The 25278-nt window shown below is 41.7% G+C and overlaps 1 protein-coding gene across 1 annotated transcript in view; it reads left to right on the top strand.

Moving 5' to 3' along the window:
• Positions 1 to 11901, top strand: part of NOL10 (nucleolar protein 10) — a 40392-nt gene extending 28491 nt beyond the window's left edge. Inside the window, exons 14-21 of the mRNA XM_081189105.1 lie at positions 573 to 699; positions 1365 to 1444; positions 1531 to 1629; positions 2543 to 2629; positions 4646 to 4819; positions 6487 to 6734; positions 10483 to 10585; positions 11540 to 11901. Coding sequence (XP_081045231.1) covers positions 573 to 699; positions 1365 to 1444; positions 1531 to 1629; positions 2543 to 2629; positions 4646 to 4819; positions 6487 to 6734; positions 10483 to 10585; positions 11540 to 11659 — 1038 coding nt within the window. The 3' untranslated portion in view covers positions 11660 to 11901. The remainder of the gene's footprint in view (positions 1 to 572; positions 700 to 1364; positions 1445 to 1530; positions 1630 to 2542; positions 2630 to 4645; positions 4820 to 6486; positions 6735 to 10482; positions 10586 to 11539) is intronic.
• The last annotated feature ends 13377 nt before the right edge of the window (positions 11902 to 25278 follow it).

The raw sequence follows: 25278 nt of genomic DNA, 5'->3' as shown, positions 1-25278 counted from the left end.
TAGACGACTGAAAACAAACCAACAAATCAAATTTATTTTTAATTTAATTGTGTTGCTCTTTTAGCAATATGTTGCAAACCTATTTGCACGAATTTGCCATGTCTGTGTGAATACCTTCATTAATGCACCTTGTCTTAAGAAATGGTATCTACGCACTTTGGTATCTGTTCAGGGTGCACTTACAACTATCACAACTTCTCCAGCAAAGCTGTAGTTTTCCGTGATCCTTCATATGTTTAAATCCTGGAACAGCTTCGTTAGGTTCACTAATTACTTGGCAATCTCTTTCTTTTTAGGGGAGAAATTGAAATACCATTGTATAGTGGGTGGACTGAATCCCCAGTATTTGTTTTTGAACCACAGTTCACCACACAATTACTTGACTGTACGTCACTTACACTGTTCAGACTTGCATCTTAACAGGACTTGTATAGTCTTAACAGGCTTACTCATCTGGCTGTCCTCAAGTTTGCAAGCTCAGTGTTCTGGTTAAAGTAGTGACAAATTATGTAATAACAGCTGTTGGAATGTCACAGAAACAGTGATTACGACTAACCTTGGTGCCTTTACAGGTTTTAGGTCCAGCTCCAAAATGGTGCTCGTTTCTTGATAATTTGACAGAAGAGCTGGAGGAAAACCCAGAGACGACTGTTTATGATGACTACAAGTTCGTAACAAGAAAAGACCTTGACAATTTAGGTATAGTATTGCTGCCTTGAAAGATGCAAGAATTTCTTTATTCTTTCTTGTTCTTTTTAATTAATTCTGCTCTCAGTTACTCATTTTGTTTACACGCTGCTATAGTTGCTGCTGCCTCCTGCTGCTGAGAGAGGGAGCAGTGATGGTTTGCCTGTCCTAGCCCATCTCTTTTTGACGTGATGGAGTTGTGGGTACAACACACGACTCCTTGTCTTTTTCCTTTTGTCTACAAAGCCTACATCAAGCTAGCAAGAAATTTTACGTGACAGTTTGCAGCTTTTCACCTGGCAACGTATATTAAGTTTACATTTTCTCCCTATTACCATGTTGGAAAAGCAACCCATTCAAAGGGGTCCTTTCACACATGGCACACTCCCAATAATGTTGTTGGAGAAATGGACGAACCTTTGTATGCAGCAAAGGTGTAAATACATTCCAATATGTCTGTCCAGTGTTCTGAACATGTCTGAAGGCTATAAACTAGGAACTTTCAAAATTTTTGCAAATGGTTATGTACAACCATCCCCAAGAAAATTACAACCCCAATTTTATTTTACTTAAAAAAAAACCTTCTGTGATGTAGCCAAAATATTTCCTGATACATTAATATTTTCTGTCTGTGTCTCTTTCTCTCTCTCCCTTCCCCCCACCCCTCTCCACCTCAGGGCTGGCTCATCTGATTGGATCACCACTTCTCCGAGCATATATGCATGGCTTTTTCATGGACATACGACTGTATCACAAGGTGAACTGGGCAAAATAAGGCTGCTTAGAAACAGGGCATCTTATGAGTTCTTTCCTTGTCTCCACTTAACTGTTTTGTGTTTGCAGGTAAAAATGATGGTGAATCCTTTTGCCTATGAGGAATACAGAAGAGAGAAAATTAGGCAGAAGATTGAAGAAACGCGGGCACAAAGAGTGCAACTAAAGGTAAAGGTGCAGTTTTAACTGTTCAAGGAAGTTTCCATAAACAGGCCATTGTGGAGTGATGGGAGAAGCTACCCTACCAATCCTGGACATTTGTGATACCCTGAGACACACTGGGTGATATTTACTGTTCCACGGACCCCTTTCCTCTCCCTGCCATGCACATTCACATATCTCTCCTGGGAAGGGTCCCCGAAACCTCCAGAGCAGATTTGGAGGGGGAAGAAGAAGAAGAAGAAGAAAGGAGGTTACTATTGCCCAAGCAGAAATCTTTCACCTTGGTGGGAGGATGCTGTTGGATGTCACACGTGATCAACACCCTCTCAGATCTTGTCAGAATATGGAACTCCGATTAAGTGAGGAGAAATAAACACAGTAAATACTTGCAAAGCATCTAAAGACAGCAAAGCATCTAATTTAAAAGAGGTTCGATTTCTGACAGCCATTACAACTAACAGATGAAGCTGCTTAAGTGTGCATTAATAAAATGCATTACTAAAATTAAAAGCCCCTGGCAGCACAGAGCGTAGGGGGAAACAGGATGAAGGTGGTACCAACTTAAGCAACACTTACTAAACTCAAGTCTAAATATATGGTAAAAACAGATTGTGAATTGATGAAAGAATCAAGCTGCAAAGGAGTATGGAATGGAAGGGAAGAGTAGCTGTTTGACAATAGCCTTATAAGACTGCCAAGAAAGTTTTCACACCCTTGCTCCTGCAGCCAGCAACAAAAAGGGGAACGGGGACATGGAAGGCAGTGCCAGTATTTGGGCACGGTAAAGTCTTAAGGGTAACGAGAGAGCGGTGGAAGCAGAGCAGAGTAAGCTGAAACAAACCATGGCTGCAGAATGTCCTTTGGCTTAAATGCAGTTTGTTCAGTAGCCCATAGTTTTAACATTTCTTTCATTCACTAGAAACTTCCCAAGGTTAATAAAGAACTTGCACTGAAGTTGATCGAGGAAGGAGAAGAGCCACAAAATGCAAGAAAAAAGAAGCAAAAGGTAAGAAGATATCCTTCCCTGTTTCTGCCATTGCTTTTGTACTGCAATAGTAAAATGGGAGGGGCCTTCAGATATTAAGACATGCCAAACTGAATCAGTGCTTCTATTTTCAGGGTAAGCGTGTTTCTGTATGCAGTTGGGTGGGGAGCTGTAGAGCCATGACAGAGAATGTCCCTTGCAGTGATTTCCCCTGGTTCAAACTCTGGTTAAAGGGTCTCTGCTGGCAGGGCTAGGAAAGATATTTGCCCTAGCCCCAGCCATGTTAGACAGTACTGGAACTAATGAACCAGTAGTTTGAACAGGTGTAAGTTCACTTCATATGCTTACTTGACCTGGCGGAACATAACGTGTTTGCAGTTAATCAGCACTTGAATAGTACTAATAGGTTACATTGCTCACAAGCCTCTGTGTCTACTATATTTCTAATCAGAGCCTGTTATTAAGCATATTACCATTGAGCTAAGGCAAAATTTTGTATAATTGAGGAAATTATCAAGAGTACCAAGAGCATCCCGCTATGCAGAAGTTGACGTGGAGTTAATATTGTGATAAAAGTTAACTCAAATTGTCATGCATGATAGCTTGAGTTTGCTTTCATCGCTATTAACTCCAACCCAACTTCTCTGCAGAGGAAAGTCAAAACCTAGGCAGCATGACTGTGCTAGGCAGGCTGGGAGTGGGTGGGAGAAGCAACAGCTTTTATCACATAAGCATTACGTCCTTGGCTGGTCTGACATTTTAAACTTGGCCTTTACAGCTTTCTCACTTTAAATGTAAAATAAATTATGGCGTCAGCACCTGTTTCCCCGATGGGCCATAAAGCAGCTGGCCTTAGTAATATTCCTCTTAGTTGTTCTTTCTGCATATTTTTAGACCTACCATTGCTGCTCAAAGAATTTTCCTTTCTGGGCAGCTGTACAAACATGCTGTTGGACCAGATCGATTCCCAGGTGTTAGTACTTTTCCAACGGCAGCAGTCAAATGGCATTTTCCTAACTAATAAAAAATGAGCATTTGTTACTAAGCTACTCATTAAAGCGTCATAATCTTAATTAAAAATGTAGCTCACTTTAAAGATGAAGCTGCCACGCTTGCTGAAGTTTGTAAGTGAGGCATTCCAGCTGTCCAAGTTTTCCCATACTAGGCTTCCTTAATTTAATGGTGTCTGTGACTAAAAGATTTGGTTCCAAACTTTCCAGTAATGTCTGTTTAATGGTTCATACAGACATGTTGCCAAGCACCAGGTAGGCATCGACTTCCATCCTTTTCATGTTCCTCAAAGAAGTCTGTGCAGGCTGCCAACACCATGTCTACCTGATATGTTCTACATAGCTATTCTTCTTCCTGCTGTAGATTTTTCAAATGTCATTTCGTTTTGAAATGTTTAAGATGAGCTATGCAGAAATGCACATATGCAGAAACAGGCATGGATACATGTGTGTTTGACAGGTACATGAAGAGTTACAATAGACATCCTTTGTGGGGCAGATGTATTTTCCATTCCATGTGTTGGTTGCCATCCTATTTTAGTAGCTTGTGATCATATCATAAGCAAGTCTGGAAAATTTTGATTTCACATTTCTAGACAACAGCTTAAAATAGTTAGACATCCAAAATATTTCCTCCCCTTCCCATGACTTGGCTCTGTGGTAGGTGAAAAGTATTTAGATGCTGTTGGTGAGTCATCCTTGGTCACATTTTGTGTCCATCCAATGTTTTTAAACTTTTTTGGGGATATTTTAACTTCAATAGTTATGTCCAGTATATGAAACATGTGCAATATGCAATATGAAGTTCAGTGTGTGGTGTCCAGTGTTGCTCATTGAATGACAAAGGAATCTCTTGGCAGAATGACAATTTTGATTATTCCCCTTCCCCTTCTGGTGAAGAAAATAGAGCCTTTATTTCACAGAAGGCCTTCTTGCTTTGTGAAACCTGACGAAAAACCAGGTTTGTTAGAACATTGTAAGTTTTATAACCAGCACTTGACTGTGTTTTTGTTTTGTTTCCTTCTAGAAAATGCCCAGCATTCTTAATGACGATCGCTTCAAAGTCATGTTTGAGAACCCAGATTTCCAGGTGGATGAGAAGAGTGAAGAGTTCAGACTGCTTAATCCACTTGTTTCCAAAATAAGTGAGAAAAGGAAACAGAAATTAAAGATCTTGGAGCACCAAGAAACCCTGGGAGAGGTAAATCTGTGAGGTTTTAGGATTTGCCTTCTGTTCTTTAACATACATTTGCAGGAATGTGAACACCATCCAGTCACATTGTGGGCTCAGTGCCCTTATGCAGAGGATTCCCAATAGGACTCCATATAGCCTTATTTTCTCCACCTAACCCTGCCTTAAGGAATACATCCAGGCAATCCAACAAGGGGAGTATTTGCCTCCCTCACATAACATGTGATAACAGATAACATGCAAGGCACAGATATGAGAGGCACTGCATTTGGGGTGCAAGTCAGCCCTGCTTTAAAATGTCTATGAGCATGCAAGAATATGTATACATACTAAAACTCTGTGCTTCAATAAATTATGGATGATGAGCTTGAACTAGCTTGGATCACCCAAACCTGGGTGGATGAGTTAGGTGGAGTTGATCTTTCAGTTGTGTTCACCTGGATGCTCCATTCAGTACCAGGATAAGCTTAGGAGGTGGTGTTTCTGTCATGTATAAGAATCCCTTCTCCCTCCCCAGATTTCCTGTTGAGACGGGTCACAGTCTCCACTCTGTGTGTGGTATGTTGGGCAATTGGGCCCGCCAAGAGATTCTGCCTTTCTCAGCCTGAACTGATAGAGGTTCTCTCTGATTTGATGTTTAGGATGTGTTGGTCCTGAAAGACCTCAGCATTCATGCCAAGGCTACCTTGACAGAGGAGGCTGAGGACTGGAAGCTGGCCCAACATTTTGTTGACCTAATCCATGTAGCAGGACCAACTCTTGATTTGTTTTTCTCAATATGCATGAGAATGGTGGTCAAGCTGGGGATTTTACTCCAACTCTTTTTTCATGTTTGGATTACTTCTATCTGGTCTTGTGTCTTTAAATAAATTCCAGCTTTTGAGGCCTGAGGATATGGACAAGTATGCTTGACCAAGTGTTGCCCACTTTGTGGCTACCTGTCCTTCTTGGGCTCGTTGCAGTGAGCAGGGAGGGGTTTACCAGCTGGGTCCAGGAAGTGTTCAGTGTCTCCTTGAGCAAGGGAGCAGTTCCATTTAATTTAAAAGAGGCAGTGGTTCAGTTGTTCCTGAAGAAGCCTACTCTGGACTCAGAAGATCTTAATTATTACCAGCTGGTTGCCAGTGTCCCTTTCCTCTTATAAGCAGGCAAATAGGTAGTTGTGTAACTGTGATCTAAGTGGTTTTGTAACCCAGTAGTAATGGTTGTTGTTGTTGTGAGATGTTCAAATGGAGCCAGGCTAAATCACATGCTACGGGTGTGGGGGTGAGACTGGGGGGTGGGATCAGTGAATATTAGACAAAAATAGATTTTGTTGTTGTGTGTTCCTCTCTTCTATGAAGATTGCATCCAAATTATTAAATTTATTCTGCTCCTTATCTTTCTGAGAGTTGTATATATCCGATCTAAAACTGTTTATTTAATAACGTATCAACATCAATAGTTTTATGAAGAACACTGTTGCAAATGCATTCTGTTTCCTTGTGTTCCATGCCATTTAACCACCCCGACCCCCACCGTTAGAATTATAGCCCTCTCCAAATAGTGCATCTGTAGAGTGTCACGTACTCTAATTGGATAAATTGTTCTTCTAAGGAACATTAACTAGTGTGTTGTGGGGAGGGGTGGCTTGTTGCTGTTTCTCTTCTTTTTTTTAAAGTAGCTATTTTCGTCTGCAGGAAGAAGAGGAAGAACCAGAAGGAAAACCAAGTGATGCAGAAAGTTCTGAGACTTCAGATGATGAAAAAGGTTGGGTTGAAGAGGTCAGGAAACAGCGCAGACTTCTACGCCAAGAGGAAAAATTAAAACAGCAGAAGTGGTTCAAGGAGGATCAGCAAACACTCCTGGAACCTAAGTTCTTTGAGATTAAAGCTGGAGAAGAATTTAGAAGTTTCAAGGACACCGCCAAAAGGCAAAAGTTAATGAAGTAAGGCTAACACCTCTGTTTCATTCACTGGGCTTGCAGTTAATTCCACCCCCTCCCCCTGAATTGTGTTTGAGAGGCTCATTTGGATGTTGCACTGATTTCTTCTGGGGATGGTTGTTTCTACAGCCAGACATGGTGCTGGGGAAGGATCAAAGGAGGTGCCCCTCTTGGACACACACCAGTCCGCTGTCTAAAAATACAACATAGGGCTACACTCAGAGAGACTCAGCAGTGTGTGGTGTAATTGTGCATGGATTGCAGCCCCTTAAACCCTAATGTGTACCCATGCTGATTGGGCACAAGACCTGTTTCCAGTTAGCTGTCAGCCTGTCTAAAGAACATCTCCAAACTTTGTTGCATCCCTCGGCTTATTAACCAACTTCATATTGTTCTGTTTATAACTGGCAATCAAATTTTTACAATCCATATCCAATTTTTTGCTAGAACCGGTAGCGAATTTAATTTGTCTACACCAGAAGCTTACCAGTGTTGCCCCCCCCCTCAGAAAACCCTTGGAGATTAGAATTGCTTATACATTTGTTAGAACAGGGCTTGACTTTTAGTCTTCCACCTCATGGGCTTGGTAGTTTTTTTTCTTTGTTGTTAAGACAAGCACATTTTGAGACTCCCCATTTTCACTCGTGGTTTTGTCTACTGCAGGAACTTGCTATTAGCATTAAACAATAGATCTTAGTGAAGTTTGTCCTGAAGAAAGTTCAGTAGATTTAATTATTTATATTGGAGTATAATCATTATTAACGGAGTTGTGTGTGTGTGTGTGTGTGTGTGTGTGTGTATCCCACAACTTATTACCTATGATTGTAATATCTTACATTACTCTGTTTCATATCATCATAATAGCACCTTTGATCAACCTAAGAATTGTATCTTTTAAGTGAAAGGATTTTATTAGTATTCTTCAGGTCACCTGCATGTTTTGAGAGAAACAGGTTTAGGCTGTTCTAGAAAACAGCTTCTGAATATGGTTGCTTTAAATAGCAAAGATACAACAGGGAATATCGCGGTTACTGTAGTTATAGAATTAATTGCTGCAAGGTGTAATGGTGAGTATTAGCTTGGGGATTAGGCAAATTCACGGCAAAACAGATGTCTCAGTGCCTGTTAGCCATGGTACTCAAGAACAGAACCACCATATACAGTTTTCCTGTAATTACACACTCTGGGAGCAAACACGCCCTTCTTGGGAACATCCCAGGAGGCATCTAGCTGGTCACTGTTGGTGACAGAATGCTGAACTTAGATGGGCCTTTGCTTCTCTCTCTCTCCCCCCTCCCCCGGAAAAGTGATACTTATGCTAGCCAAATAATTACCTGAAAAACTAGATGCTAATTAGTTGGTCTGCTGTCCATGAAACCTGTCACACAAAAAGAAGAATTTCTGGTTAGTCATAATTCCAGGATTCACAAGAGGGCTTTACTTTTATTAGACCAACCATAATGTAACAAAATAGTGAGAACGCTTTCAAGTTCTAGAACTCTTCATCAAATTGGCTATTAAGGGAAGTAGAAAAACTGGCTTGGTGTTAGAAACCATTAAAGTCTGCATTTTAGTATCAGTCTTAAGGCATTGCTAGGAGCTGTGCAGGTTTCCAGTTACATCTAGGGACATTGGGATGAAGAAATACACAATGGCTGATTCCTAATTCTTAAAACATATAAAATCTAGAGAGTTCTCTATATCTGTCTCAAAAGTTAAGCAAAACACACAGGTTTCTTGTGGCTGAAAACCAGCAAGAAAGAGAAACATGGCAATTTTTATACAGTGGTACCTCAGGTTACATACGCTTCAGGTTACAGACTCTGCTAACCCAGAAATAGTGCTTCAGGTTAAGAACTTTGCTTCAGGATGAGAACAGAAATCGTGCTCCGGCGGCAGCAGGAGGCCCCATTAGCTAAAGTGCTGCTTCGGGTTAAGAACAGTTTCAGGTTAAGAACAGACCTCCGGAATGAATTTAGTACTTAACCTGAGGTAGCACTGTATTGGCAAAACTGGAGATTAATTTCATGTGGTCTACTTAGGTTTTTAAAAAAGCCAGTGGAAGCCAAATGAGAACACCTTTACCTAGTGGCTGCATGGAATGTCCCTTCAGAGAGTAAAGTCCCATCTTCAGGTGTATAAAATCATGTTACTCCAGCTGAGGATGCCACTCTTGAATGGTAAAATGTGGTAATCTTCAAGACACCTAGTTGATGCCAGATATATATGCCTCTTTCTATTTTTTTTCTTTTCATTGTAACATGTGTAACGTAACTTCCTCAATCTCCAAGAAGGGCCACCATATTAGTTGCTGTAGCAAAAACAACAAAAGTCCTGTAACTAATTTAATGTATTGTGGCATAAAGTTTCACATCTGATGAAGTAGACTCTGATCCAGAAAAGCTTATGGCACAATAAATTTGTTAAGGTGCTAACAGGGCTCAGCCCCCCCCCCCGAATCGTGACTGTCTTAATGTCTCCCCAATCCACCTAATGGCTAGACATTTTGCTTTTTATTATGGCATTTTGAAGAGATTTATGACTCTTTTATGTAAGACTGGGTGTTGCTTTATCATATTCCTGACTCAGTGTTGCTCCAAGCTTTTATTAATACTGTATTAAGTTCTCCCTTAACAACCGTAAAACACACACACACACTGAACAGTAAACAGCGGTACGGAGGGGGAGAAAACGAAGGGGAAAGTGGCAATGGCAAAGTATCCAGTATTCTAGCAGTTTGCAAAACTATTGCCCTTATTGAGCAAAGTGCTCAAGAGGTTGGTGGTTAGCCAACTTCAGATGCTCGTAGAGAAGACAGATTATCTACACACAGCCTGGCTTTAGACTCCATTTTGAAACTGAATTCGCCTTGGTCGCCCTGGCAAATGGCTTCCTTCAGGAGCGAAATTGGGAGGTGTGATCCTGTCGAATCTCTTGGACTTCTGAGTACCTTTTGAGACCATCAGCTATAATATCTCACTGAATTGGCTCTGTGGGTGAAGAGTAAGGGTCACAGGGTTACTGTGGTTCCACTGCTTTCAGATAGCAGCATGGGGGTGTTCTTGGTGATTCTTGGATCTAGGTATTGTGTAGATGGCCAGCTCTTGATAGGGTTGCATTCATCTGGAGAAACAGGAATGTACATATTCTAGGGGTATTCCTAGATTAAACTTTGTATTTGGATTTGGAAATGCAGGATTGCAGTGTCTTAGCTTCTTGTACCCTATAAATTACATGTAAGAGCCCCTGTTAAAAGATTTGTGCAAAAATTGTTTAGTGCTAATGTATCCTCTTATCTGAGGTACAAATGTTGATATATAAACTACACTTCAGGCTGCTTCACCTGCTTTTTTCGCTTTCACCTAAAATTTGCTTTGCGTTTTGTCCAAACAAAAGAGATTTATTTTATGTGGCATATAAAAGATTAGAAATGTGGTTATGTAGAGCTCTGGGGTTTTTACAGCGTATTTTGTAGACTGTTGTTTGCATATAATAGTTCTGCTGGAGCACCTATGCATTCTGTAAAAATGGATCTTAAACATACAGTGTGTGTGGAGCATACAAATCTCATGTTTGTATGTGTGTAATATTTGGGAAAATAAGAGTGAAATGTTCAGAAAAAAATTTAGTGATCATATTTGGAAATAATTTCTGTGCACACAGAGGTGGTTATTTTCCCCCTCTATGTGCTTTTAATACAGTATGCTGACTAGAAATACTAAGAAACTGACTTTCCCCCTCTTGTCTGCAGAAAAACACTCGGAGATCGTTTGCAGCTCGAAGAGAGAGTTGGTGCACTTAGCGTACATGACACCACAGTAGGAAGTAAACAAGTTACCTTTAAATTAAAAAAGGTAAGCTTAAAGTCTTAATGGTGCACGTTAATGCGGTGTTAATTGCAATGCAATAGAAGGGCTAAGTCAGCCTTCTGGTACAACTTGGATTGTTTCAAGGGCTGGGCTGTGTTTGTGTTGTGCAACTTCAGCAGATTTGCATACCTGTACTTGCTTTATATAATTTATTTCGTTGCTTCTGGCTGTGGGTAGGAGCAGTGAGCTAGGCAAGCTGCTGAATCTCTGTAAGCTGCTGGAGGACTCTCCTTGGAAGCTAGGAATTCTATTCAGTCATTTATATGGGATGGTGGGGGGGGGGTCAGTTTGAACCCAGCACAGCTCTAGCACAAACTGAAGGCACAAGTTGGGGGCGGAAGAATGTTCCGCCCAGCATCAAATATTTTTCTAGTGGTATCCCCAACCTACTGATGACTACACACTGGTGGTAAGAAGGAAATTGGGAACAAATGGAAACATGGGTGTCTTTAAACAAAGTGCCTTGCAGTATAATCTTGTACATGTCTACTCAGTTCTATAAGGCACAGGATTGCACCCTTAATTGAGCTTGTTCTGTCTGTCTGTCTATCTATCTATCTATCATCTATCTATCTATCTATCTATCTATCTATCTATCTTCTATCTATCTATCTATCTACCTCTCTATCTATGGTTGTTTTTATTAGATTTCCCCCCAAATGCACTTTTTTCTTTCTTTATTAAAAATCAGAACAAACAAGGGGTACACAGGATTAAATATAATTAAATGTGCTTGTACATGAAACTAGAAGATAAAGTTAATAGCTTGCTGATACACCCAAGACAACGCGGCAGTAATAATTCTTGGGTGACTACTTAGTAAATTGTGGCATTTTTGGATTTGACTAGAATAAAGTAATATTTTCTCCATCTCTCTTGGTACATCAGTATGGTTTGGAAGTGCAGTATTTACTTGGGTATTTTCTGCATTGTTTTCAGTCAGAGCAACAGAAAAAGCAGCAGGAAGCAGAGAAACACCATCATCAAGAAAGGCGAAAACTCAGGCGTTCAGCTGGCCATCTCAAAAGTAAAAGAGGAAGAGGGCGGCCCTTCCATTAATAGGACAATTCTGCTTTTCATAGACACAAATAAAAACTCTTCAAGTTACATTTGACAGAGAAGAACTGTCCATGGCACAACTGGGTGGCGAAGAAAGAACAAAACCAGGGAAAGCCGCTGATTTGGAATGGAGATACTTATGTTTCTAAGCTGCTGATTGTATAACCTGGTGTTTGTTTCAGATACAACCATTCCTGTGCTGATGAGACTTCACCTTTTAAAAAAATAAATTTTAATAATAATGCTCTGTTTCAAAAGACTCTAACTTTCAAGGACTGAAAAACTTTGATCTGCCAAGTCTTTTAACAAGATGATGAGGGGTGGGAATGGGAATTATATGACAAGAAATTCCGAAGTCGATAACAAAGATAATTAATTATCGTCAGCTTGGACAGTGTGAGAGCATGGTGCCGATAACACCAAGGTTGCTGGTTCGACCCCCCTATGGGACAGCTGCATATTTCTGCATTGCAGGGGTGTTGGACTAGATGAATCTTCAGGGTCCCCCTACAATTCTATGATTCTATGAAGAGAACTCAAATTCTCAAACTCTTGTCTTGTGACTCCTCCTTAAATCCCTGCAATGGCTTCCTAGCTACTCCTGGATCCTGTACCAAGCTTATTGTCCTCAGAATCCTCCATGGCCTCGCAGTGCTTTCCCTCTCTGCATGTTCATTCTTGTCACGTACACCCTCATCCAGTTCACCCTGTTGTATTTCGTCTTTAAATTATTCTAATTAGCTCCCATCAGCCCCAACCAGGAGTCAGAGCTGATGGGAGTTGCAGTCCCACCAACAGCCGGGAAAGCCATCAGCTCTCCATTCCTAGTGAAGGATAGCAAGCGATCCATGTGTATGTTAGACCCAGAGTCAGCAAACAGGAGGACTTCTTATAAAAAAAAAAGAAAAAAGACAATTCCACAGGTCAGGAATGGTTTCCTGCACGCTTACGATGTGCCACCACCACCAAAGTATATCTGCAAAAAGTCTGAATGAAAACAAGGTCTTTTAAGAGGTACGCTAAAGTAATCAAACGGGCTATAGCGATTTGTATCACGGTAAGTTTTCAGAGCAGTCCTTGGCACTGAACCAATTTCCTGCCCCACACACATGAGGAGAGAGGCCCACTTCACACATGAAGTCGCCTATGGCACCTTGAGCCAAGAGATGTTCTTTATTAAAAGTGCAAGGTATTATGAAATAGCTCCCTTAAAAATAGTGCATTGGTGTGGATTGTTGCTGATCAAGCAATGGGTGCTTTCCCTTCCATTTCGCTACTTTCCCCCTTTAGCTGAGGCATTTATGAGAATTATTTATTGGAATTTATTAGCGACACTTAGTACCAGAATGCTTTCAGAAGGCATTCCTGCCCCTGGGCAAGAGATTTCAAACTAAAAATCAGAACACGGAACATGTCATTTCAAAAATGTGTGTTCACCATTCTGTGTGTACATTACTTCTGTTATAAAAGAAGTAACGTCACTGGTTACATCTACAGAGCGATAATTTTTTCTTCATAAACCATTGAAATGAGAACTTGTGGGACAATGACGGTCTCAGTGTTGTTTTCGCCACTTAAAATAATGTGCTTTTGTGTGTGTTCTACATTTATGGTAATAATAAAAAGGGTATAGTAACTATCTTAGCCACAGCTAACACAGATCTCGGTTCCCCCCTTAACTGCAATCAGAAACTTTTAATCAAATCTTTGCAAATAGAAAACCAGAGTTAGCATTATTTAGAGTGTAACTGTCTAACAGTAATCAGAAACCAGCAGGGAGACCACAGCCGGCCCAGAACACTTGGATCACTGGCCTGAATCTGGTCATTCTCAAATCAAAAGAAATTCAAAGGTAGCCTCAAGTTGTAATTAAATGGTTTTGTACCAGTTGATAAGTTCAATTTTATCACCTCTGGGTTGAATTGTGCCAGTGGGTTTTTATCCCTCTGCTAGCGGGTGACTCAAATTAAATCACATCTTATTTAATTGATATGGTGAATGACCAGCGCCAAGCAAACAAAATAAGAAGCACATAAAATAAATCATCCAAATGTGTACAAGACAAAAAAATTGAATAAAGGAAGGTAAATAAAAAAGACATGGAGTGAAATAAAATGAGCATCAACAACTTAAAAAATGTAGTTGTGTCACAAACTCCAAAGAAGAAAACTACAAAGTGTCTGATCAGTTCTCATTGGGCTTTACTTGATGACCAGAGTTAATTACCGGTAACTTAACAAGCTAGGATGTTTGTGATATCATCAGTTACTAGCCTTGTGAATAGTCATAATGCTTATTTCTGCATGCATTTAAGAGTTTTAACATAGTTGTCATAGATTTGTATCAATGAATATAGCTTTTATTCTTGGCTGCCATGGGCAATCTGTGACTAACAGATTGATGTGGCTATGATTATATGTTTATGTGGGAAGAACTAACGGCCCATAGATCAGCTTCCCACAAAGGGGCATGAATCCCCCTTTATGTGATGTGGGAGCAGTGTGATGTGGGAGCAGGATTGTTAATGACTGGCGTTAAAACTATTTTCAGTTCCAGTTTGCAATGCTTCTGGGTGATGCTGTAAATAGCCCCAAGACTCTGGGTAGTGTTCTTTTTATAAATGAATTTGTTTCCGCCAGAGCATTAACCAACACCAACACTTGTGTCAAATCAGCGGTCATGATGCAGCTTTGCGGTTCTTGTGCATGTTGATGGGCAATTAGAGCTTTGTGCTTAAGATACTTCCCAAAAATTATAACCCTCACGTTCTGTGTTTAACATCTTCATGCAAGTTGCTGCTTCACTTCTCCTTCCATGTTTCGCTTCTCTTTATCCCTCCTCTTTTCCTTTTCTAATGGTTTCCTCAGTGTGGATTATCACCCGTTATCTGCTTTAATTCCAAGTCATGATTAATTGGTCACAGTGATTCCGTAACCTAGAAAAGCACAGGGCTGGTTGACCGTGTGATGTTATAAGCACCCACGTGAGGCAGCTATCCAGTGGAGCATCAGGCACCAGCCTGGCCCACTTAAGACACTATTTTGTCACCTTGCGCCATGATCTCTCCTTAGTGTGATGACTCTTGTAAGCTGCTTAGAGTGGCAGGCTAAGAAGGAGCTGTGCTCTTTTGTAGAAAGAGAGAGCTGCATCTTCCTTGAGGTTGTTGTAAATAAGAAGCCTTGTTCCAGGCCAAATTAGGCCCTGGGACCCCTTTGCAAATGGGAGCAGAATGGGTCTCCTGTGAATCACTACAGAAGGGGAAAGGGGTAGGTGCCTCCTTTATAAGCCCCACCCCCCACCTTTGGAGCTCAGTGCCATTCTGTTTTCATTTTTCCAGATATATCCACAGATTTCACATATAATCCCGATACAAGCAAACAAGCACCAAGACAAGTGGAGCACCAACTCAGGAAGGGTGGGAATAACAGCCGCTCCCTGAAGTGGCTGCCTCACTTTGCCTAATGGTAGGGCCAGAACTGTGGTGACGGTGACACCATTGTGGTTCAAACATGAGAAGCAAACAATAATAGACCGTTCTTACTATGTAGAGTCAATGTGAGGAGAAAATTATCCACCCCTCTGCCCCACCCAAACGGCACCTTTATGTTACACACACCTGAAGATGTTGGATTAACCGGCAGCGGTTCTCAACCTGTGGGTCCCCAGATGTTGTTGGACTACAACTCCCATCATCACTGAGCTCTGGCCTTGCTAGCTGGGGGGTGATGGGAGTTGTAGTTCAACAACATCTGGGGACCCACAGGTTGAGAAAGGCTGGATTAACGTGAGGGGATGAAATACTCCTTTCCAGCTGCCACTTAGCTCACAGTTTATGCCAGATAATGCCTCCCTGCTTCCATTTTCAGGGATTAGCCTTTGTTTGCACCAGAACAATACACACATCATAAGAACACACAGAGAGCCGGCAGGATCAGGCCAAAGGCCCACCTAGTCCACCATCCTGTTCTCACACACAGATGTCCATGGGAAGTTCAAAAGCAAGATCAGAGTGCAGTAGCACTTGCCCCACCAGCAATATCCAGCTCTGGCATTTTCTGTTCTCTTCCCCACCAACTTGTCAGACTTGCTAACTTTTCATGTCAGCCATTTGGAAATTTCCAGCATTAAATTGCATGTGAGAATCTATCTGAAGTTAAAGCCACATAATTGCAGATCACCACTCTTTGAAAAACGAGAAACCCGGCTTTTATGGCAGGGAAGGAAATCACAAGTGTCACAACCACATCATATAGAAAAGCACTTTGGAGACTGGATGTGGTTCTTCAATAATTCAATGCATGGTGTTCCAGTGAAGTCACAAATTAACTTGTGGTAGTTTTCACTGTCCTTTGTAGAGGGTTAAGAGGACAACAGAAGAGGGTGAAGAGGTTGGGTGCTAGTTTGCAAATGAAGAGTCTGAGCAAGAATAGATGCTTTTATGCTCAGGGAGACTGCTCCCTCTTCTTCCTGCCCTTGCTTCTGTGATGATCAGTATGAAGAAAGCATACCTCACTCCTATTTCAGTAGCTGTATCCCTGGACCATTAAAAAACAAGCAAACAAACAGAAACCAACCAACCAACCCATTGAGCAGTGGGGGCTGATCCTTTAGAGGAAAGGGGCACTGCCAGATCAAACTTTGCCCTCAGCAACCCCTACCTTCCTGCCTTCTTATTTACAATCAGTCATGGAGTGAGTCTGCCTTTCATTGGCTCTATCGCCACCTACTGTTGGTCTTCCTACCTTCTGGCCTACCAGTTTCAATGGGTACTAGCCACAATCACTTTTGGGAGGTGTCTCGCTGGGCTCAGGGAATAACATAGTAAACACCTGCCTACCAAGCATACCATGTGGTGACATCAGAAGTGGATAAGGAATTTAACAGTACTGGAAATGCAGAATATGTGAGTCAAACATGTGATCAATTTTTTTTTGTTCATACCCCAGCCTGGAAATATGATTGCCCATCAGCTTGAATTTCACTGATCTGGCCAGAATTTAATTAAACAAAACAAAACAAATTGATGGAGCTCCATTCAGAATTAAGTAGAGAGGTGAAAATAAAGATGGGATTGGGGAAAATGTTTTCATTTTTCTTTTTACATAACATGATCTTAGTTTCCCATTCCCTGTAATAAAGGTAAGAACTAGATAAGAGAGCAAAACAGTGGCAGTTGAGGCACCAAAAGGCAGGCAATCCTATACACATTTACCTAGAAGTAATTCCTATTGAACTTAGCAGGACACACAGAACTGTGCTGCAAATAACCATGGGCCAATAATCATGTATATTTTAGGCTTTGTTCCAGCTTTTAACAGGCTTAACTGAAGTGCTGCAGGTACAGCGGACAAGAGCCTGTCCCAAGTTAAGCTTTTTCAGCACCATTAATTGCAATGGAAGTGTTAAGCACATGTGTCGCTTTCTCCGACTGAAAGCAGTGGGATATAAATGTGCTTAGCTTTTGGCTAAATCATGCCCTGCTCATTTCTGGCATTTCACGTGCGAAATTTCATCCAGTTCTGGCCTAGCTTTCACAGAGAGGTAGCAAATATGTCTGGGTTGTACCAATTCAGGCTGCCTGTGGAGGTTCACTGGACTGTCCTTCATGCAACATTTTGCTGCACATAATAAACTAGACGTTTGGGAGGAAAGTTCCAGTATATAACCTTCTCTCAGACGTACCGTTTTTCTATGTGCAGGGTGCATGTGGGGCAAGGAAATGGTTGTGTATCTCTGATCTAGGCCACACCTTCAGTCTGAAGTGGCGCAGCCCTGAGACAGGCTTACTTCCTCAGCAAAAACTAGGTCAGCTCTTACTGATGTAAAAAAGGGGTTAGCTTTCTGGTCCAGGTAAATACTTGTTTCCTTTAATATAATGCCAAAAGTTTAATAGAGTGGGGAATTCAAGGAGACACATCTGCAGGATATACAAATCAGGGAAGAAACTTAAAATTTGGCAATCATATCGGAAGGGGATGATGACGGTGTGATTGTGTGAGTGTGTGTGTATTTTAAAAATTAGGTAAAGGGAGCTGTTTATCAGTTCAGCTGGGATCACGCTTCCTTTCTCAAGATGTTTCCACATACCAAGTGTCCAGGGAAGATAACTGCATTCCGTATTGGAGGACGGGGATTTCCAACAAGAGGACATATGTTTCCTAAAACCATTGCTAGCATTTATTCATCCGAAACCGAATCAGCATACCTGCCTGTGGCAGCGTGAAAATAAAGAAAAATAAAGCAGGTTATTATCGCTTTGTGTTCATTAAGTTACTGCCTGATGCTTTCTGAAGGCTCATCTTTACAAGTAGGATATAAATACGCAAATAAAAGAGGGGCAACAACTAGGATCCCCTGAAAATCTGTGCATTGTGATGATTCCCAGATCCTCACTAGTATATTTTTCTGGAGGGGCATGTCAGGGAATGTGGGAGCTTGGGAGTCTGCAGATCCGAAGCTACTACTACTATTAATTTTATTATTCATACCCCGCCCATCTGGCTGCATTTCCCCAGCCACTCTGGGTGGCTTACAGTATATATAAAAACATAATAAAACATCAAACAAAAAAAACTTACTGGTACAGGGCCACCTTCAGATGTCTTCTAAAAGTCGTGTAGTTCTTTATCTCCTTGACATCTGAAGGGAGGGTGTTCCACAGGGCGGGTGCCACCACCGAGAAGGCCCTCTGGCTGGTTCCCTGTAACTTCGCTTCTTGCAGTGAGGGAACCAGCAGAAGACCCGCGGATGAGGACCTCAGCTACCTCCACCCCCATATTGCCCCATTCTGACCCCCACCAGGAACGGGATACTTCTGTCTACACCACAGGAGCTTTCTGCAGGCGTATCAGTGGATCTCCAGTGGCATTGGGTCCATCTCATGGCAGATCAGGTCTTTCCCTGTTTATGCTGCATCCTATGATCTCTTGGCTGAATCCAAAATATACATGGTCACTTATAACCTATTTATATGTTGTGGATTTGGTTGACATATAACCCACGGGCTGTGAATGCACTCGGATTATATTTTGGGTACGTGCTCACGTCGTATATTTTGCTTGTGTGTGTTCTAGGTATTTTTGCAATTTGTATTTTTAAAATCTGTGGCCACACTTCATGAACCTGAGCTAATGACCTTAAGGGGAGTATCCTGGGATTGTGTGGTGTTTTTTTGTGTGTTTTTTTTTACTTTCTCCTGCAATCTCATTTTTCTAACGAGAGCTCATCTCATCCTCGACTTTTGTTTTCGTCAAAGATTTACTGACCCATTCAAGAAAAAAACAAAACCTATTATCTCACTGCACTTTTAAACATAGCAAGGGTTCATTTCCAGCTGGTGAATGAACTGTAGCTTCCTGCCGAAATCCTGCGGGGTTTTTTAATACCACAAACATTCCAGGTTGGGGGGTGGGAGGTATTGGCTTGCTTTTGTTGCACTATAGTGCAGGAGTGACCTTTCAGAAAGCAATAATGTAGTAACACTGGGGAAGCATCACAGAACAACTAATGAAGTACAGTGGTGCCCCGCAAGACGAATGCCTCGCAAGACGAAAAACCCGCTAGACGAAAGGGTTTTCCGTTTTTCGATGCGCTTCGCGTGACGTATTTCCCTATGGGCTTGCTTCGCAAGACGAAAACGTCTTGCGAGTCTTGCGATTTTTTTCGCTTCCCCCCTTTTCCTAAGCCGCTAAGCCGCTAAGCCTTTAATAGCCGCTAAACCGCTAATAGCGCTAATCCGCTAAGCCGCTAATAGGGTTGCTTCGCAAGACGAAAAAACCGCTAGACGAAGAGACTCGCGGAACGGATTATTTTCGTCTTGCGAGGCACCACTGTAGAAAGATGTGTTGGCAGTCCAGCACAAATCCACCATTAGCGCACAATGTTACAGAATAAAGCACCAGTCTGGAGGGATTTTAGCATTTTTAAAAATTGTTTTAAAGGTACCGCTTTATAGCGGGAAGGTAAACGGCGTTTCCGTGTGCTGCTCTGGTGCCGGTCGCCGGAGCAGCTTCGTCACGCTGGCCACGTGACCCAGAAGTGTCTGTGGACAGCGCTGGTTCCCGGCCTCTAGAGTGAGATGAGCGCACAACCCTAGAGTCTGTCAAGACTGGCCCGTACGGGCAGGGGTACCTTTACCTTTAAACTTGTTTCTGTGGAAGATAGCAGAAAAAGATTATTATAAAGAAAACAGTCAATACTATCAAGAGAAGGAGGAGAAGGAAGAGGAAGAGGGGGTTGACTTTCTTTGTGTGTTAGATAATTTAGTAAGGGCAATATTATTAGACTGAAGAGAATAAAATTCAGATCGGAGAGAAGAAGAGCAATTTTTAAAGAAATTTAAAAACTTTGTAATATTTTTTATTGCAGTTTTTTTGTTTTATTGTTGTAAATCACTTTGAAATATTTTCATGACATTGCTGTACATAAATATTTTTATCAATCAATTAGAAAGTAGTAAGATATCCAAGACAACAGGAATAAAATATATGCAAGGGGGGAAAATGAAGGAAAAGAAACACAGTGATAACTGGGTAGATAGAGTTTTAGGCTTAAAGATGGAAGTAAATTCACCTGGAAAGTGAGAGACCAATGAGTTAAAGAAACTAAAACCAAATGAATGATAGAAGACAAAGGGGAAGATAGAATGGGATCAAGCAAACAAGTTAACGAAATTGCAGAAAGAAGAGGGGAAGCTTCTGTGGACAATTACGGTGATCTCTCATAGCTGTTTCTATGTTTTGTCTGTATATGATGAATGGCTCCCAGTACAGTGGTACCTCGGGTTACATACGCTTCAGGTTACAGACTCCGCTAACCCAGAAATAGTACCTCGGGTTAAGAACTTTGCTTCAGGATGAGAACAGTAATCGTGTGGTGGCGGCACGGCAGCACCGGGAGGCCCCATTAGCTAAGGTGGTGCTTCAGGTTAAGAACAGTTTCAGGTTAAGAACGGACCTCCGGAACGAATTAAGTATGTAACCAGAGATACCACTGTATATCGAAGGAATAGCTGCCATCCCCCCCATGTGTCCTTCATTTTAAAATTAAATTGAAAATCTAAAGCTTTATGTTCAGCAAATTAAGAAAGCCCCTCCATGTGTCATGAGTTTGCCATCCATATTTTTTACCTCTTGCATGGTCTCGGTGTTAGTTGGTTGTTTTACATGTGCATACTTAAAAATAAAAGATAATTTACAAATGATTAATACTTAGTCTGGCCTTTCAAGAAAAGTGGCAATTGGTTTATTGTGGAGGCATTCGGCGTGCAGTGTTGTGTTTAGAATCGGCTGGGTGTCAGAGACTGATTGGCTCCGAACTTTTAGCTGGACACTGCTATGGATTCATAGGTCTGAAAGTTTTGTCACCAAAGGGTATGTTGGAAATTGAACTGTTGGTCTAACGGGAACACATTAATTTTTGCACTCTGACTTGCTTTGTAGACAAGTCCCATGCAGCTCGGTATATGGGTGTTAATTTTTTAGCCCAGTTACTTCCTTATGCAAGGACTTGAAGAGCCAATCAAATGTCAGATGTGAGCTTCAACCTACTGTACTTCATGGCCACTTTCCTGCAAGTGGCTTGATCAGCTGCTTTGTATTGTTTTGGTTATTCTTTTATATTAAACACTGTTATGCTTTGGGACAAAGATACAGTGGCGCCTCTTGTCTGACTGCCTTTATGCTACTAAAAACAGAACTACTTTGGGCCTTCCCTAAAATTCTGCTCCCGTAGAGGTCTTTTGAAAAATATAGAGAATTTGCTGTCTACTTCTGGTTAATGCTTGATTTACGCTGTTGTTACTGCACCTCATAAAAAGAGCTTTCTCTATCACAACATTTCTAGGTACATAAACAATCATGACTCACTTGTTTGAAAGTTCCTTGTGCTTGAGATCCAAAATACCCTTTAGCCCCTTTCGCTTTGATCTCATGCCTGAAAAAAGAAACCCTTTTCCTTGAAACGGGTGAAAGTTATTTCAGTTCTAATAATGCATCAAAGCTAATACATGTACAGTGTACAGAGTTGAGCCAAACCTCAGGATCTCTTTCTCCTTTTCAGTTTTAATTTACTGTTTTCTTTTCGGTGAATTTGGTGAGAGCCTTTTTATGCCTTTTGATGCTCATGAAAGCAAGAGATTAGGATTTCTTTACAGAAGCAATCTGCAACCATGGAAGCTTCTTTGCATTGGTCTGCTGGTGCTTGTCAGCCACTTCTTGGAGAACTTTTGGATCTCTCCTAAGTACTGATTTCAGAATGTTTCATGGGAAGCTTTTAGAGAGCTCCTTTAGTGTGGGGGATGAATTGAATATGTCAGTTTTGGTTCATTTTTCCAGTCTCGGGTTCATTCCTCCACATTTCCACATCAGTTTGCATTTTTTTAACAACGTCCTCATGAAAATTTATCAGCATTTTAGTACAAATCTCTCCTCATATAAACGGTTTTAAAATTCAAGTTTGCCTAATTAAAATACACAAGTTTGCAAAGCAAATTTCCCTGCTGAAACCAGTGCAAGATCAGGACGAACAGGGACTCAACCCCGCTTGAAAGTTGTTCCCATTGATTCTGAAACACTTCTGTCTAATCCAGATGTGGTGCTGCTGATTGTGTTTGTTCAAAGGTTTCGGAAAGGCACTATGCACTTGCTCATGTGCACTGTATTGTATTGCATCCAGTTGTGTGTCTTAAGCTTGCATATATAACCTTAACATGGCATGCCTCACTTCATTGTGCAGAGTTAAAGGCAGAATTCATTTTGTAGGCTAAGTATAAACCATATCCTGGTATTATGCCATCAGTGATGACCAGAAAAACTAGAAGAACAACAGCAATAATGAAGACTGTGTCTACCTTGACATTTTAAATTTATTTTATCAGATCTGCATGCCACTTTTCAATGGAGGATGGCTATGTTGAGAACACTATAAATTAGCAACTTAGTTATTTTATGAAGAGGTTCTCTCTACTCCAGATATGACATCTACATCACTTAGGAAAACCTTGGGGCCCCTCCACATTCATTGCATATTAATGATTATTTGTGCTCTTGATGGTATTGTGGCGTTACACATGATCCCACTGTGAATGCTGCACTGATGATGATGATGATAATAATAATAATAATAATAATAATAATAATAATAATAATAATAATTTATAATTATTTATAATAATAATTTATTTATACCCCCCCCCCATCTGGCTGAGTTTCCCCAGCCACTCTGTGCAGCTCCTTCAGATGTCCTTTAAAAATAGGGTAGCTGCTTATTTCCTTGACATCTGACGGGAGGGCCTTCCACAGGGCAGGCGCCACTACCGAGAAGGCGCTCTGTCTGGTTCCCTGTAACCTCACTTCTCGCAATGAGGGAACCGCCAGAAGGCCCTCGGCGCTGGACCTCAGTGTCTGGGCTGAATGATGGGGGTAGAAACGCTCCTTCAGGTATACAGGACTGAAGCCGTTTAGGGCTTTAAAGGTCAGCACCAACACTTTGAATTGTGCTTGGAAACATACTGGGAGCCAATGCAGATATCTCAGGACCGGTGTTATGTGGTCCCAGCAGCCACTCCCAGTCACCAGTCTAGCTACCACATTCTGGATACACATGCTATACTGCTGCCCTTTCACATTTACAAATGGCCCCTCTTTCACTTTTTCCTCCACGTTAACGCTGGTCAAATGTTTGCCTAAGCAACACAAGAAATCCCAGGTGTGAAAGTAATCTTGAATAAAAAGCACCTCCATCACATGACTGGTGTGATAATTGTACACATGCTGATTTTGCTGCAATGCACATGTGTCGATATGGCGGTGCCTTAGTGCGCATTGTATCTCTTTCTCATCTGTAATAGGCAACCGTAGATCTGTGAAGTTGAGCAATGGCCCTACACTCCCTCTGTCTGCATCTCGATAACATTATACAGTATTCACCCTGTACTCTCACTGTTATCTCTGTCACTCACTAGTTTATGTATGTGTGAGAGAGATTAAAGCAGGCATGTATAAGCAGAAAAAGGAAAAGGCATGGGCTGTGTAAAAAGATGCCTTGCTCGCCCTCGTAACATGTTTTCCTGTTTTATACTTCTCTCCTTCTTGTACTGCCTGAAATAGACATTTCTGGAGGGGTGGTGTGGCAGGGCAGACGCTAACTTCACAGGGCCTGATTTGGTCCGTAGGGTGCTAGTTGCTGACTCTCAAAACTCACTGGTGGTTTTGCCATTCAAGATTCCCTTGTTTAAAGACAGGAACAGGTACCGCACAAGGGAGTCAGGAAAAACAAACAGGATCTCTAATAACAATGGTTTGGGGTAGCACATTTCTTTCTCTTCTAAACGAATCAGGTTGCATCACCAATTAACTTTACAAGAGTGATGGCTGATTCATTTTATGCATGCAAAGCAGCAAGCTGTAAAATATTTAAATGTTATTAACACGGGTGAATCAGAACAGTTTCCTAAGTGGGCTTGCTCTCTATGTTAGGCAACGAACTGAATACTGAATGCACTGACTGTGTTGTCTACTTTAATAAGAAGGTGATTACTTATTTCAGGGAGGTTCTATGGCTGCAAGGGCCATAAATATAAAGAAGATAAAAATCATGATCTGTGCTACTATCGTAGTATCATATGAATATGCGTTTGGTACCAACCATGCCTAGACAGTAGGCATGATGCTGCCAAGTTATACATTTTTAAAGCCCAATTAAATTTGGTGGAAGAGTTAAGTATCCGTTTAAATTCCTCCCATATAAAACCATGGGATTTAAAAGCACCTAACATTGGCTGAATCATATTCCGTATTTTTTAAAATGCAATGACTACCGAATTTTTCGCTCTATAGGACGCACTTTTTCCCTTCCAAAAATTAAGGGGAAATATGTGTGCGTCCTATGGAGCGAATGCAGGCTCCTTGGCTTCAGCGATAGCAACGCGAAGCCTCCGAAGCGCAGAGGGTGCGCTCCCTCTGCGCTCCAGAGGCTACGCATTGCTTTCGCTGAAGCCTGGAGAGCGAGAGGGGTCGGTGCACACCGACCCCTCTTGCTCTCCAGGCTTCAGGGATAGCCGCCTGAAGCCTTTGGAGCGCAGCGGGAACTCGCACTGCACTCCAAAGGCTTTGGGTTCCTTTCGCTCAAGCCAGGAGAGCAAGACTCTCCTGGCTTCAGCAGAGAGGAAGAGCTGCGCAGTGCCCCTTCAGCGAAGCAGGAGGAGAAATGGAAGGGGCTCCTTTTCTCCTGCCGTTTCGCTGAAGGGGCGCTGAGCAGAGAGGGGGAGATTTTTTTTTTCTTGTTCTCCCCCTCTAAAACAAGGTGTGTCCTATGGTCGGGTGCGTCCTATAGAGCGAAAAATATGGTACATAATTGTTACTGACATATTGTGCAGGATCCAGGCTTTCTGTAAGATAACATTTCTGCTTGAAGGGCATGGGGAGGAGAATCACATTTCCCCATAATTCCAGCTGCAGGGGAGAGAGGAGATTGCACTCAAATACAGTGGTACCTTGGCTGTCAAACTTAATCCGTTCCAGGAGTCCATTTGATTGCCGGAATCATTAGAAAACCAAGGTGCTGCTTACGATTGGCTGCAGGAGCTTCCTGTGCTCAGTCTGAAGCCGTGGAAGCCATGT

This window comes from Podarcis bocagei (genome assembly GCF_964188305.1).
Source record: "Podarcis bocagei genome assembly, chromosome: 3".
NCBI classification, from domain to species: domain Eukaryota; kingdom Metazoa; phylum Chordata; class Lepidosauria; order Squamata; family Lacertidae; genus Podarcis; species Podarcis bocagei.
This window is presented reverse-complemented; position numbering and strand designations above follow the sequence as displayed.